This window comes from Elephas maximus, chromosome 25 (assembly GCF_024166365.1).
Source record: "Elephas maximus indicus isolate mEleMax1 chromosome 25, mEleMax1 primary haplotype, whole genome shotgun sequence".
Classification (NCBI taxonomy): domain Eukaryota; kingdom Metazoa; phylum Chordata; class Mammalia; order Proboscidea; family Elephantidae; genus Elephas; species Elephas maximus.
In genome coordinates, this window is record NC_064843.1 from 61,864,823 (window position 1) to 61,881,456 (window position 16,634).

Consider the following 16,634-nt stretch of genomic DNA (forward strand, 5'->3'; position numbering starts at 1 on the left):
AAGTTTACAAATCAAGTCAGTCTCTCATACAAAAATTTATATACACCTTGCTATATACTCTTACTTGCTCTCCCCCTAATGAGACAGCACATTCCTTCTTTCCACTCTCTCTTTTTGTGTCCATTCAGCCAGCCTCTGATCCCCTCTGCCCTCTCATCTCCCATCCAGATAGGAGCTGCACACAGTCTCATCTGTCTGCTTTATCAAAGAAGCTCACTCCATACCAGTATGATTTTCTACCCCATAGTCCAGTCCAATTCCTGTCTGAAGAGTTGGCTTTGGGAATGGTTCCTGTCTCGGGCTGACAGAATGTCTGGGGACCATGACCTCCAGAGTCCTTCTAGTCTCAGTAAGACCATTAAGTCTGGTCTTTTTACGAGAATTTGAGGTCTACATCCCACTGCTCTCCTGCTCCCTCAGGGGTTCTCTGTTGTGTTCCCTGTCAGGGCAGTCATCAGTTGTAGTTGGGCACCATCTAGATCTTCTGATCTCAGGCTGATGTAGTCACTGGTTTATGTGGCCCTTTCTGTCTATTTCCGTCTCTTGGGCTCATAATTACCTTGTGTCTTTGGTATTCTTCATTCTCCTTTGCTCCAGTTGGGTTGAGACCAACTGATGCATCTTAGATGGCCGCTTGCTAGCATTTAAGACCCCAGACACCACTCTCCAAAGTGGGATGCAGAATGTTTCCTTAATAGATTTTATTATGCCAATTGACCTAGATGCCCCCTGAAACCATGGTCCCCAAACTCCCGCCCCTGCTATGCTGGCCTTCGAAGCATTCAGTTTTATTCAGGAAACTTCTCTGCTTTTCGTTTAGTCCAGTTGTGCTGACCTCTCCTGTATTGTGTGTTGTCTCTCCCTTCACCTAAAATAGTTCTTGTCTATTAATTAGTGAATATCCCTCTCCCTCCCTCCTTCCCTACTCTCCTAACCATCAAAGAATATTTCCTTCTCTGTTTAAACTATTTCTCGAGTTCTTATAATATTGGTCTCATACAATATTTTTCCTTTTCCAACTGACTAACTTCACTCAGTATGATGCCTTCCAGGTTCCTCCATGTTACAAAATGTTTCACGGGTTCATCATTGTTCTTTATCGATGTGTAGTATTCCATTGTGTGAATATACCATAATTTATTTATCCATTCATCCACTGATGGGCACCTTGGTTGCTTCCATCTTTTTGCTATTGTAAACAGTGCTGCAACGAACATGGGTGTGCATATATCTGTTTGTGTGATGGCTCTTACTTCTCTGGGGTATATTCCAAGGATTGGGATTGCTGGATCGTACGGTAGTTCTATTTCTAGCTTTTAAGGAAGCCCCAAATGGATTTCCAAAGTGGTTGTACCATTTCACATTCCCACCAGCAGTGTATAAGTGTTCCAATCTCTCCATAACCTCTTCAACATTTATTATTTTTTGTTTTTTGAATTAATACCAGCCTTGCTGGGGTGAGATGGAATCTCATTGTAGTTTTGATTTGCATTTCTCTAATGGCTAATGATTGTGAGCATTCCCTCATGTATCTGTTAGCCACCTGAATGTCTTCTTTAGTGAAGTGCCTGTTCACATTCTTTGCCCGTTTTTTAACTGGACTGTCTTTTTGTACTTGAGTTTTTGCAGTATCATGTAGACTTTAGAGATCAGGTGCTGAACGGAAATGTCATAGCTAAAAACTTATTCCCAGTCTGTAGGTAATCTTCTTACTCTTTTGATGAAGTCTTTGGATAAGCACAGGTGTTTGATTTTTAGGAGCTCCCAGTTATCTAGTTTCTCTTCTGGTGTTTGTGCACTGTTAGCAATGTTTTATATACTGTTTATGCCATGTATTAGGGCTCCTAGTGCTGTCCCTATTTTTTCTTCCATGATCTTTATCATTTTAAATTTTGTATTTAGGTCTTTGATCCATTTTGAGTTAGTTTTTGTGCATGGTGTGAGGTATGGGTCTTGTTTCATTTTTTTGCAGATGGATATCCAGTTATGCCAGCACTGTTTGTTAAAAAGACTGTCTTTTCCCCATTTAACTGACTTTGGGCCTTTGTCAAATATCTGCTGCTCATATGTGGATGGGTTCATGTCTGGATTCTCAATTCTGCTCCATTGGTCTATGTGCCTGTTGTTGTACCAGTACCAGTCTGTTTTGACTATTACGGTGGTATAACAGGTTCTAAAATCAGGCAGAATGAGGTCTCCCACTTTGTTCTTTTTCAGTAATGCTTTACTTATCTGGGGCCTCTGTCCCTTCCATATGAAGTTGGTGATTTGTTTTTCCATTTCATTAAAAAAAGTCATTGGACTTTGGATAGGAATTGCATTGTATGTATAGATCGCTTTTGGTAGAACAGAGATTTTTACAATGTTAAATCTTCCTATCCACGAGCAATGTATGTTTTTCCACTTATGTAGGTCTCTTTTGGTTTCTTACAGTAGTGTCTTATAGTTTTCATTGTATAGGTCTTTTATGTCTCCGGTGAGATTTTATTCCTAAGTATTTTATCTTCTTGGGAGCAACTGTAAATGGTATTGATTTGGTGATTTCCTCCTCAATGTTGTTTTTGTTGGTGTATGGGAATCCAACTGATTTTTGTATGTTTATCTTGTATCCTGATACTCTGCTGAACTCTTCTATTAGTTTCAGTAGTTTTCTTGAGGATTCTGAAGGGTTTTCTGTGTATAAGATCATGTCATCTGCAAATAGAGATACTTTTACTTCTTCCTTATCATTTCTTTGATTTTTGACAATATTCTCATGACTTACTTTAGAAAAATTTTTTTAAACTTTATTTTTCAGAACGACGTTAGATTCTCAGAAAAATTGTGAAGACAGTTCAGAGAGTTCCCATATATCCTATCCCTATTTTATTAACATCTTACATTAGTATGGTACATTTGTTACAATTACAGAACAATATGAAACATCCGTATTTTATTCAGATTTCCTTAGTTTTGATCTAATGTCTGCTTTCTGTTCCAGAATCCCATGCAGGCTATCACTTTACAATCAGTTGTCATATCACCTTAAAATCCTCTGGGCTCTTTCCTCTGCGACAGTTTCTCAATCTTTTTTTTTTTTTTGAAAACCTTAATAGTTTTAAGAAGCATGGGTCAGGTATTTTGCAGAATGTCTGTCAGCTGGGATTTGTCTGATGTTTTCCTCATGATGGATTTTTTTTTAACATTAAGCATTCTTGCATTCCTGTCCTGAAGGAACTCCTTTTAGCCCTGATGTAAGATCTTTTTCCAGTATCCTTGGATTTTGTTTGGTAATGCTTCGCTTAGGATTTTTGCCTACATGCTTGTAAGTGAGATGGCCTCTAAATTCTCCTTTTTTTTCCCCACACTAACCTTGTATGGTTTTGTTAGCAAGCCATAGGTTGGAAAAATTAAAATCTATCTTTTACATGAAGGTTCAGTAAAACTAGAACTTGTCCATTTTTTTTTGTAAATTTATTTGAATTAACATATATTTTATAAATGTATTATATATATACATACATACATACATACATACATACATACATACATACATACATACATATATATGGAAACCCTGGTGGCATAGTGGTTACGTGCTATGGCTGCTAACCAAGAGATCGGCAGTGCAAATCTACCAGGCACTCCTTGGAAACTCTATGGGGCAGTTCTACTCTGTCCTATAGGGTCACTATGAGTCAGAATGAACTCGATGGCAGTGGGTGTATATATATATATATATATATATATATATATATATTTGCAGTTTTGTTTCCTTTTTCACCACCAATATTTTTTCCTTGCCCAATTTTGCCTATTTGTCTATTTTACTAGTGTTTTTTAAGGATGGGTTTTGATTTTCTTCTCTACTGTTTATCATCTTTCTAGCATATAAATTTGGAGCCCTGGTGGCACAGTGGTTAAGAGCTACGGCAACCTACTTCTGCTAACCAAAAAGGTCAGCGTTTGAATCCACTAGCTGCTCTTTGGAAACCCTATGGGGCAGTTCTACTCTGTCCTGTAGGGTCACTATGAGTCGGAATCAACTAGATGGCAAGGAGTTGGTTGGCTGGCAGTGCACAAATTTATGCTGCTAAATTTTTTCTTTGCTATTCTGTTACTCTTTTCCTAATTTTATGAATACAGCATATAAATCGGTATTTTTTTTTTTTAACATATGCATCTATGGCAATACATTTTTCTCCATGTAAGATATGGGTACATCACAGAGAATATGATACGTAAAGATTTCACTTGTAGTACACTTCTAAATATTTTCTAATGAACAGCTTTTTTTTTTTTTAACTTATACACTAAAACCTGTAAAAGCCTGTACCTGTGTAAGGTGGAAACCTGTCAGAGAAGGAAAACTCAAATATTTTCCACTAAAATGAATGATAGAAAAGTACTAAGACCGCACCCTATCAAAGGCAGAAAACTCATGAGATCCAGAAACACAAGGCAATCTGTTAAGTTTTGGCTCTCACAGGTTTCACTATAATTTATTTGGAGCGTAGCTTTTGTTCCTTAATGTATTTTTTGTTGCTGTTACGTATCTTAATGTATGTCATCCTACGCGTAGGACGTGGTGTAGTTTTAAGTCATGGACATTTGTTGAGACTTGCTTAATGATCTACTATTTGGCCAATTTTTATAAATGTTCTATGCACTTTTAAAAATCACATGTGTATTTTAACTGTTAGGTTCAAAGTTTTCTATATATGTATGTGCATGGGTGTATATATATACATATTATTCTGACACACAAAAGGATGTTTCAATTCTGCTCTGCTCTTAGACAAATTCGTACCTCAGCAAAAAAATCCTAGGCAACATCTCCCTACTGCATTATCAAAATATGCTGAGTCCTTCAGAAGCTTTGCATGACTGCACAAGTTTCCACAACATTACTTTGAAATAAATTTTTAATGCGTTCAAATGTTTTTTGCCCCAAATTATTCACTCATGGCATAAGTAACAGAACAGATGCTGACATTTTACTGTAGATGGTTCCTCACTGCAGTGGCACTAAACTAAAAATGACGAACTAGGAGATTTCAGAAAATTTTATGTTTCAAAATACCAAATATTTAGCTTATTTTCTTTTTCATTAGCAAGCTAGTATGCTAGTCTAGTGTTTTATTGTTTCATTATTACTAAATGCTAGAGACATCTGAGAACATTTTTATTAAAGTGGAAACTGTTGTAAACAAATTACGTGACTTTCTCCAAACACAGGATTTTAACAGAGAGATCTTAAGTTTAGAATTTCAAAAACATGAAAGGATTTTAGCCATGAAATCGTTCTTGATAAATGGTAAAATCGGCATTCATGACCAAATGGCAATTTCACATGGCTGCAATTTTATGTAGGCTTGGTAGAGTGTTAAAGAGATGTAGCCAGCATCTTTGGAGATGAATTTACCTTTTGATTTAAAAATAAACAGAAGACACAAACCCAAAGGCTTAATTAAACCTTTGACTCTGGGACCCAGAATATCAGGCATGGACTTGGATAACCACAGTGGAGAGGCAGCAGGCTGGAGTGCTGCTGCCCAGCACCGTGGCCTGACTTACCTCCTTCCTCGTCTGCTGAGCAGAGGTAACTGTCAAACTGTTAGAAAGAGGGCCACCAATGCCAGTTATCATTGTTATTTTTCTTTATAATATTCAGTGACCTTAAGCAGAGCAAAGCCTGGTGAAAACACCAAATACGTGTGCAGAGGCACAGAATGCTGACAAAGCATTCCTGCAAAACAGCTCTGGAGACAGATTTTAACAGTAAAAGTAATTCACATACATGGCTATAATAAGGCAGAAGAGAGAAAGACTTTTATGACAACATATAGAGGCAGGGCTGTGAGAAATTTATTAGATAAAGGAGATTTTACATATTTTTAAAAAGGTTAAAATTTGTTACTTTTAGCTAAATAATAGCCTGCCATTTAAAGTTCATTCTTTGATTCCAGTTTTTACCGAGCGCTTCCCTCTTGTCAGGTACCGTTCTAGCAACCTGGAATCAGGTGTGAACACTACAGACAACAGCCTGCTCTCCCGGAGCTTACATTCCAGCGGGGGAAGACCGTGGGCCCTCCTAAGGAAAACAACCAGGATGTTGGAGAACATCTCTTACAAATCCATACTATAAAGCTTATCACAGTGCTAACAGGACAGGAGCAAGAAGAGCGCCAAAGCTGGCTCTCACCCTTCAGGGTTCTGCTAAACCATGGAGTCCTTAGAGTTTCTCTGAGGATGAACAGAAGGTTTTAATTTTGATTAGGCTGAATTTATTATCGACCCTTTTCTTATGTTAGGTGGGTTTTTTTGTTTTGCATCTTATTTAAGAAAACCTTCCTTACCCAGAGGGAAGTTTTTTAATTTTCCTTTTCATATTTAAGTATGTGTTCCATCTGGGATTGACGTAGGTATGGTCTAGGGCCTTTATTCCCACGGGGCTAGCTACTTGTTCCACAGTCATTTGCTGAACAGTACATTCTTCCCTGGCCAGATCCAGACTGTCTCCTCTATATGCATCACGATCCCATACCTGTGGGGATCGCGTTCTGTACTTCCTACTCCATCCCACTGGCGTATGTATCTATCCCTGTGATTATAACATGCTGATCACTGTCTTTTCTGAAAGACAACACTTTCTTTAAATAAACCTCACGGCACTTATTCACATTATTTGTGGCTTAGAATACACGTCTTATGTCCTGTCCTCTTTGTAAGCTCTTAAGACAGAAGTGGTTATAGCCTGTTTACCTATTTATTTATCAGGAAATCCGTTGTTGCTGAGTTGATTCCAACTCACAGAGACCCTACAGGACAGAGTAGAACTGCCCCATAGGGTTTCCAAGGAGTGGCTGGTACATTCGAACTAAAGACCTTTTGGTTAGCAGCTGAGCTCTTAACCACTGCACCAGCAGGACTCTTTATCACAGCATCTAAGTATTTCTAGACTATAATTTGCCGAATAAAGAAATGAGGCCAGTGGCAGCACTGATTCTTAGCACTAGAGTCAAAATATACATAAAATACATACGGCCCCCAAATCATTACCTCCACAGAACTTTTATGCACAATAAATTTTAACTGTTATTTTCACCAAACATGAAATGATTTAAATGAGAAACCAAATATAAAACTGCACTGTTAGCCTGCCGATGATTAAGGGACTTAATATTTTAAAAGCAGTTTATTATTTTAAGCATTTGAGAATGGTTTTTAGGGTCACTCAACGAAGCAGAGACACATCCTAATTGTGTATTCACCCCCTCTGCATGTCCCAAAGATCAGGCCAACGTGAGTTTTATGTTGTATATTTATGAAGAAATTGTTCTCTTCAGAACAGAAAGTCAAATTCAGAACTGTGATAATCCTTAAACCATATTATATTACAGTTTGTGCTTTTCACAGATGACAAGATGAACTACTCAACTGAGTGCACTGATTCTCTGAATTAGTATTTCAAAGAAAAGCTAAGTATTTGGGGGAGTTAATCACAACATAAGAGTGCATCATGTAAAACTGCCTCACCAAGTTTATTAAACTGAGCTATCCAAAGCATATCCTGAAACGGGATCAAAACTGATCTTTCCAAAAAGGACAGACAAAAGAAGTAATCACCCAATTTTTTTTTCCTCCCAATAAAAATAATTAAAATAGTTCTTGTTTAAGTAACTGCAACTTACTGAAGGTTCAGTATTACCTTCTCTAGTACTATGATGATGAGTTTCTCTTGGATAATCTGTATACTGGACCCCCAAAAAGCCATTTATTTCATAAATGTATTCACAATTCTCAAGTAACTGCAAGGTGTTTACAGTTACAATTTTAACAGCACTTTTTATACTTGGGAAGGAAACCCTGGTGGCATGGTGGTTAAGTGCTACGGTTGCTAACCAAAGGGTCGGCAGTTCGAATCCGCCAGGTGCTCCTTGGGAACTCTATAGGGCAGTTCTACTCTGTCCTATAGGGTCGCTATGAGTCGGGATCGACTCGATGGCACTGGGTTTGGTTTTGGTTTTTGGTATAGTTGGGAAGGAGTAGAAATATTACTTTGGAAATAAAAACACTTTGGAAGTAAGTTTCGACTCTGGCAGTTATTCCCACCTGGATACCATGATTTCTCTGGGTCTCAGTCCCCTCCGCCCCACAACAGAATCGGTGAGATGTGATCTGCTCACCTTACAGAATCAAAAAGAATGCTTCCAAGTTCTTTGTAAACTGTTAAATTCTATATACATTTACACAATTATTATTCAAAAATCATTATCTATTCTATTGTTGTTGGTGTGAAGTACTATCAAGTTGGTTCCGACTCATAGCAACCCCGTGTACAACGGAATGAAACACTGCTGGGTCCTGAGCCATTCACACAGTCATTATGCTTGAGGCCATTGCTGCAGTCACTGTGTCAATCCATCTTGTTCAGGGTCTTCCTCTCTCTTGCTGACTCTACCAAGGACTGATTCCTTCTGATAACATATCCCAAGTACATGAGACCAAGTCTCGCCATCCTAGTTTCTAAGGAGCATTCTGGCTGTACTTGCAAAACAGATATGTTTGTTCTTCTGACAGTTACAATATATTCAATTTTCTTCACCAACACCATAATTCAAAGGCATCCATTCTTCTCTGGTCTTGTTTATTCATTGTCTAGCTTTTGCATGCATAGGAGGGGACTGAAAATACCATGGCTTGAGTCAGGCACACCTTAGTTCTCAAAGTGACATCTTTGCTGTTCTGTTCTATAAAGAATTTAAATTATTTTTAAAAGAACTAAAAATTTGAGAAATAAAAATTGTTATCCAATAATTTGTGATTAATTCTCATGATTTTACCGTCATTTTCTTGTTGCCTTTGCAAGAATTCCTACCACTGGCAGACCTGAACATATAGATAAAAAATGTCCACTGTCTTTTAAGAGCAGCATTAAAGCATTATAAAACATGGATGAATCACTCATTGCTAACTGGTTTCTTTTTCTCTGTTTATTATTATATTCTTAATTAAAATAAGCACATATTAAGATCATATTTCTTGGTCTTACCCATCTTACATATAAAAGATATTTTATCCAATGCCACTTTTATGTGTTAATTTTGTAAAGTTTTAATGTTACTCCATCAAGGGTTTCCAAAAATATCAAAAACTCTGGTGAAATTTTATATTATATAGTTAGTGGAAACCAAAGTTTGCTTGGTTAAAAAAAAATCTATCTTAAGGTAAAATTTTAGCTGTTATTTTTAAAATGATTTTTGGCATTTTAATAACAGTACTTACTTAACATGTGCTTTCTGGGTTGCTGTTGCTCTTATTTACATAAAAGACGCTCCTACGTGAGCATATGGCAGACCGGGAAGTACTTGGCTCTGGTCAGCGTTTCCCAAACACAGTTTCTCAGAACTTTGTCTCTCCAGACACATCACAAGAAACAAACATCTTCTTGGTGCCCCTAGCTTCATCACATGGTGAGGGAACTGAGGCTTTGGGAGGTTCACTGACTCAGGGTCACACAACCCGAAAAGAGCAGAAATGGGATTTAAAGACACGTCTTCTCACTCAACAGCCAGGCCTCATAAAACCCAGCTTTACTACTAATTACTTAATTACTACACTACTTATTATCACTATTGCAGGGAGTATAATACAGGTAGATGCTTTAAGTGCTTTTGCATGCAGTCCAAAATGGGCTTGGGTCATACTCAGGAGCCTCAGTGAAGGGAGACACACTGGCTAGAAGACAAGAGACCTGGACTTCCCCCCTCAATATGTATACGCATGTATGTGTGTGTGTGTAGACACACGTGAATCACTAAAACTGCAGGGCTCTTATACAAACACTGTTCTGTACACTTGACTATGTTCACTCATTTACTCCCCCCAGCAACCCTAAGAGTTAGGGACTTTTATTATTCCCATTCTACAGACAGAGGAACTGAAGGACAGATTTAGTAACTAGCCCAAGGCCACCCAGCAATTCCTTGGCAGAACCTGGAGGCAGACCCAGAAGGTTTGGCTCTGTAGTCTATGCATGAATCTAAGAAATACAACACTGAGCAAAAAAAGTTGTAAAAAATATAATGGATCATTATTTTTAAAAAGCTTAAAGACAAACAAAACTAAATGAAATATTGTTTCAGGACATAAACATATATGGTAAAACTATAAAGAAATCAAGTGAATTATTATTTAAAAAATTTGGGATGGGGTCACAGGATGAGGGGAGAAGGAAAGGGGCTTGGGAAGGGCCTATAGGGAATCTCAGTGGTTTGGATGTTGTTCTATTTCTTAGGTTTGGTGGTTAAGTTCCCTGGTGTCCATTTTATTACTGTGCTCCATAACTTACATAACAGCTTATCTTGTATTAAATATTTTATAATAAAATTAAAAAAAAAATTAATCAGTAAGGTACCCAAACTGTGTAACTTACCCAGGACTTATGACCTACTTAAGCTGGATAAACCATTCTTCACCGTTTCCAGGCCAAATCTGATCGGGGACAGCAAATATCTGACACCCGGTCCCTTCCTCCCATGGTGGACACTGTCCATTGGCATGAGAGGCTTCCTCCCATACCTGACCACTGTTTCAGAACCTGTCTCATACAGGACTCAGAAAATTCATGACTAATTATGAACAGGCAGTCGGGACTGTCAAACCAATTTTGGTGGAGCTGGTACCACTATCATCCAAGTGTTAAAGGACCCCTAAAAGTTCTTACCACTATAAAATCCTGGGATCTGTCAGCATTAGCGCCACTGCCTCTGCTTCAAATGCGCAATTACCTGTTAAGTTTGAAACATCGGTGGGACTCAGCTGTAACCAGTGGCGTGCATCGGAGTCAGCCACAGCATCTGTGGGAGTGTTCAGTTCGGGGTCATCTTCACAGCTCTGCCAGGCACTCATGGATAGCTCTGCCTCATGGTTATAGGCCAGAGGTGTGTCACTGCTGACACTTTCACCTGGCACAATGGAGAGAACCAAAGTTGGAAATAACAACGTTTACAATCACTGATACGTAAGTGACTAAACATCTGAACAGCTGAGTGACACAAACGGTTAAACGCCTGACTACTAACTGAAAGGTTGGTGGTTTGAATCCACCTGGAGGATGGCCTGGCAATCTACTTTTGAAAGGTCACAGCCGCTGAAAACCCTATGGGACACAGTTCTACTCTGACACACACACGGGGTTACCATGACTTGTAATTGACTCGATGGCAACTGGTTTTTGGTTAAACAGACAGCTGACACGGCAGGAATTGTTCTTTCAGGGGCTTGGGAAGAAAATGCAGAGCCCAAGGCGGGTCAAAAGGTACATTATCTGGGACTCTTGGTCAACAACATGAAGCTTCCAAGCGCAGGGCTTTTAGTCGTTACGAGCTTCACAATGTATCATCACTCAAGTGGCACTCTTTGCACAGTGTCTGCACTCACTGACAGTTATTCCATATACCCACATGATTGCATCAAGTTGCTCAGTTTTCTACTGCAATTTATTCGCCATCTAAATGGGGTAGGCAGAAGAAGAGGGTGACAGCTGATTCCACCACTAACACAAGCTTACTCTGCTAGCTAGAAGATCCAAAGGATGGATGCTTTATATCGTGAGCCTGGTGTCTAGACCTAGACCAGGTAAATCATCCAGAATCACTGGGGGTCAGAGGTTATGCCACAACAGGTTTTCTCCAAGAGAAATTCTCCCCTTTAAACAATAAAATGTTCTAATTTCTCATAATACAATAATGCCTTCAAAGGCTATTAAGACATATAAGGCTACTTAGTCTTGCAAAAACAAAAACACACGAGATCTAGCGGCTTCATAACAATTCTCTGTCTACCTTTTCCTACTGCTCTCTGTATCTGCCACTAACAGCCCCTAGCCTTGCCACTGCAATCTGCTGTCCTCTGTTTTGTTAGCTGCTATCACGGTGGCCTCCGAATCATGGCGACCCTGTGCACAAGGGGGTCTGGCCACTGTGATTCACAGGGTTTCCACCAGCTGATTTTCAGAAGTAGCTCACCAGGCCTTTCACCCTAATCTGTTGTAGACTGGAAGCTCCGCTGAAACCTGTTCGGCATCACAGCAACATGCAAGTCTCCACCAACAGATAAGTGATGGCTGCACAGGAGATGCACTGGCCAGGAACAGAACCTGGGTCTCCTGCATGAAAGGCAAGAATTCTACCACTGAACCACCAATGCCCTCTGCTATCCTCTAGTCAAATGCCAAGAACTGAAAGTTGTCCCAGTAACCACATAACCAATCTATTAGGCCCCTAAACTTTCACCTTCCACAGAACTCAAAGTCAGCAGGGTCTGAAGGTGGAACCCAGGTACCTCTGCACCCACCAAGGACCATCCCAGACTTGCAGGTTAGAGTTGTTTACTATGCTGTTCTAGAAGGTGGCCCAGCACCTGGTTTCTGGAAAACATAGTATTATGGCTATACTTTATGTCTCAGGATTCTAATCAAATTGCTTTTTTAAATACTTATCCTATTGACTTCAATGGACTCCTGAAGCTTTTTGCTCCTGTGGAAACTTACTGGGAAAGATAATTTTTCGTTCTGGATCCATTTGTTCACCCAAACCATCAGCCTGTGCTGTGGTTCTCACCTAGAGAAAGGCCCAGGGGTAAAAATACAGGGTTCTCAGCCGGGCATTCAGGCATAGGTAACTGGCTGGAACTGTTTATTGTATGTGTGGATTAACCTTTCATCAGTCCTGAGATTCCAGGAACAAAAATGCCCCATTTCACAATCATATTTCTTCAGATGACAAGACAGAGAATAAGAACAAAACACATCGATTCTGTAGTTGGAGGAACACAGACCACATTTCCTGAGACTCACTCTTCTGTCTTTCTCTACATTTTTCTTGCATTTGCTGTATGTCATCTTTTAAATCCAATTCAGTTTGGCTGCTGCTTCTTCGAACTAAGATCTTTAGACAAAAAGAAACACAGGATTTGTTACAGGAAATTTTTAATTTTTATGAGACTATTGAGTTCCTAGTTTTTCCTAGTCGACACTTATAAAGAAAAAAACAAACAATAGCAACAAAAAGAGAAGAATGGCTCCCATTAGAAAGATAGGTGTTCACAAATTATAAATTACTGAATTATGATTTATGAATTATAAATTACTCAAGACTTGAAATTTTAATTTATGTTCTCTACTTTGTCAGCTGATACCCAATTGAACTAATCTATTAAGAAAGGAAAAGCTGTAGGGAAGCAATATATGTTAAAGCTCTACCAGCTCCAACGGTCAGACACACACAGTCAGCGTGATTCTCCCCGAGGTCTCCATTACCTACTGGTTGTGAGTGTGAAGGCACAGCTCCACTCAGGCTCCCAAAGGTTCACCCAGTACCTTCCTAGTCAGATGTGCAAGAGGCTTTCCTGAGCACTGCTTGTATTAAATACAGATGACTAAAACATTAGAAGGCCATCTGCTTCCTCTAAGAATTTATAACTCACTTGGAGAGACAAATGCATACACAAATTACATAAAATCATTACTATATACATAAACGAAATATACAAATAAACTCTCTAAAGGGTATGTAGTTACCCTCATTGGCTCACAGTGACAGGAGAGCTGTGAGCTATTCACGAAGGCAAAAGACATGAAGTGGTAGAGAAAAGGAAGGAGGGTCAAGGCCTGAGGCCTGGAGCAGTGATTAGCAACTTCTACACGCAGGGAAAGAAACCCACTTTAGCAAGCAGTGCAGGGTAGCCAGGTGAAGAGGGAAAGGTAAGAAGAAAGGCACACCAAGTACTAAAACAGGCAGCTATCGGGGGGCCTTCAACATCAGGTTTAGCAATTTCAACACAATATTGGCAAAATGAGCAACTGTACGTTCCAGACAATACTTTATTGTGTTAAAAACATATCTAGAAGGATTATCTATGGGGCGTATTAGAACTAAGAAGAAAGCTGCTATGGAACTGTTAGGACAATTCAGGAATGAAGGGATGAGGCTTTTGATGGTGGAAAAGGAGAAGAAGAGATAAATAAGAGACGCTGCAGAATGATAGGCAAGGTTTAAAATCAGCTGTATCGTACAAAAAAATTAAATCACAAAAGGGTAAGACACTGGGGAGCTCTGAGAACAAGGGTGTCAAAGGCAGGCAAGCAGGCAGGAAGAAAAAATGAATCTGAGAAAATTTCTGACATTTCAATTTTCACCTATGTGCTGAATATACAAAATAGGTGCCCTATAAGGGAACAAAAATCCAAGATTGGTGAGACAAAGGATAAAGCCAGGAATAAAGATGGAGATTTAAGGCCCTCCACTGCAGACTGAATTTAAAAAACAAAAACAAAACCCTAAGATTTAACGAACCAACTAAAGGAGTATGAAAAAATACCACACAGCCTTAAGGAAGGATGATATATATTTAACGTGTTTAATGGAAATACCAAACCCACTGCCATCGAGTCGATTCCAACTCCTAGCGACCCCATAGGACAGAGCAGAGCTGCCCCACAGAGTTTCCAAGGAGTGCCTGGTGGATTTGAACTGCTAACCTCTTGGTTAGCAGCTGTAGCACTTAACCACTACGCCACCAGCATATTTTCTAATTGAAGAGACAATGTGCTTCTGTCTGAATGAGAGACCAAATACCCTTCAAGCTGTACAGCTAGATCCTACACAAAAACCTTGGCTGCAATTTGGAGCTCAGAGGAGGTAAAAAAAAAAAAATCCACATGTGATCTACAACCCCTCCCCTCTAAAGTGAAGAAAAACCAGGGCAGTGAAAGGGGACTGCCCTGAGGGTAAACCCAATGTTGTCACAGCCAGTGGCGCGGCACAGACTCCAGGATGAAAGCAGTGCTCCCTGGTTCCTGGAAAGAGTAAGTAAATATTGTCCAGGTGAAACATCACCCATCTACACATTCAGGTTCTCTGTACATTAAGAATGGCCAACTAGGAGCAGACAATCAAAGATCACCAAACATTCAAGGAAATAAACCACCATGCACAAGAGTCTCAAAAACAACAAATATCAGATTTAGACCCATAAGGACTTCAGATTTTCAAACTACAATTTGTAAATTTTTTAAAGGAATAAAACATGAGATCACAAAAATGAGCAAACAATAAGTTATTTAAAAATTGTAAGACATACTTAAAAAAGCAACTTGAACTTTCAGAAACAAAAAATATAATTGTTGAACTAAAATCTCAATGGAAGTATTAAACAGCAGATTAGATGGGTAAAAAGAGAATTGCTGAACTGAAATACACAGCTGATAAAATTACCCAGAATGTACCCAGAGAGTGAAGGACAATGGAAAATATAAGAGGGAGTTTAAGAGACACGGAGTATAGGATGAGAAAGTCTAATACATTTTTACTCAAAGTCCCAGAAGAAGAGAGATGAAAAAGAGGCAACATTTGAAGACATGATTATCCAGAATTTTCCAGAAACAATAGAAGATAAGTTTCCAAGAATACATAACACATAAAACCAAAAACCAAACCCTCTGCTGTCGAGCTGATTCCGACTTATAGCGACACTAGAAGACAGGGTAGAACTGCCCCATAGCATTTCCAAGAAGCACCTGATGGATTCGAACTGCCAACCTTTTGGTCAGCAGTCATAGTGCTTAACCACTATGCCACCAGGGTTTCCACATAACACACAGCACATACCAAAAAAGATAAACGTATAAACCAAAAGAAATCTCTACCTACATATACCCGTAGTGAAATTGAAAAAAAAGGTACAAAGAATCCCATAGCTATCAAGTCACTTCTGACTTATAGCAACCCTAGAGGACAGACAGGAACTGGCCCACAGGGTTTCCAAGGCTGTAATCTTTACGGAAGTAAACTGCCACATCTTTTCCCTGTGGAGCAGCCGATGAATTGAACCACTGGCCTTTTGGTTAGCAGCTAAGCACTTAGCCACTGCACCACCAGGGCTTCTTAGCACAAAGTATAGCAAGGAACAACAACTACACAGGATGAATAGACAGCTTCTCAATAGCAACAATGAAAGACAGTAGAAAAACAACTTCCAGAAAGAGACAAAGTAGCCAGCGAATCAAGAAAAGCAGTACCAAAGTAAAGCCTCATACATCCAGGAAACAATACATATGAGAAAAAGGCAATATTACAAATCATTGAAGAAGAAAACAATGAATTCAGTAAATGGGGCCTGGGATGAGTGGTTATCCACATGGAAAAATAAGAAACTGGATCCCTACCTCACTCCATAAACAAAAATCAATTCCAGAAGGATAAAAAAATATTTGTGGCACAAAACTGAAACATGTGTAGAAGAAAGTATAAGATTTTTTTCCCTACAGAAACAGAGATTTTTTAAATTTCATAAAACCCTAAACATAAAAATGATTGATTATCAAGTATATCAAAATCAAGAACTCCTGTTTATCAAAAGATATCATAAAGAAAGTGAAAATGTAAGAAACACACTGGAAGAAAATAGTTGCTACAAACACAGCCAAAAAAGATCAGTATTCAGATTATATGAAGAACTAGCACTAATCAAAGACAAAGTACAAATCAAAACAATATCAGTAGGCATTTCAGCATTGAAACACAGTCCATCAACATATGGCAAGATCTTCAACATCATAAGTAATCCGAGAAATGTAAAATAAAGTGAAA

General features: G+C 38.9%; 1 protein-coding gene and 1 non-coding gene across 7 annotated transcripts in view; both read right to left on the bottom strand.

The window, feature by feature from the left end:
* Nucleotides 1-16,634, bottom strand: part of RALGAPA2 (Ral GTPase activating protein catalytic subunit alpha 2) — a 459,903-nt gene that overhangs the window by 265,644 nt on the left and 177,625 nt on the right. For all 6 annotated transcript variants that reach the window (XR_007515412.1, XM_049869401.1, XM_049869403.1 and 3 more), the window contains 2 exons: nucleotides 12,842-12,932; nucleotides 10,773-10,949 (listed from right to left, as the gene is read on the bottom strand). Coding sequence is in view for 5 of the 6 variants with exons in the window: in XM_049869401.1 (XP_049725358.1) it covers nucleotides 10,773-10,949; nucleotides 12,842-12,932 (268 nt within the window). In the remaining variant the exon portion in view is untranslated. The remainder of the gene's footprint in view (nucleotides 1-10,772; nucleotides 10,950-12,841; nucleotides 12,933-16,634) is intronic.
* TRNAE-UUC (transfer RNA glutamic acid (anticodon UUC)) lies at nucleotides 12,122-12,192 on the bottom strand. Its single transcript has one exon. It is a non-coding gene; the product is annotated as a tRNA-Glu (tRNA).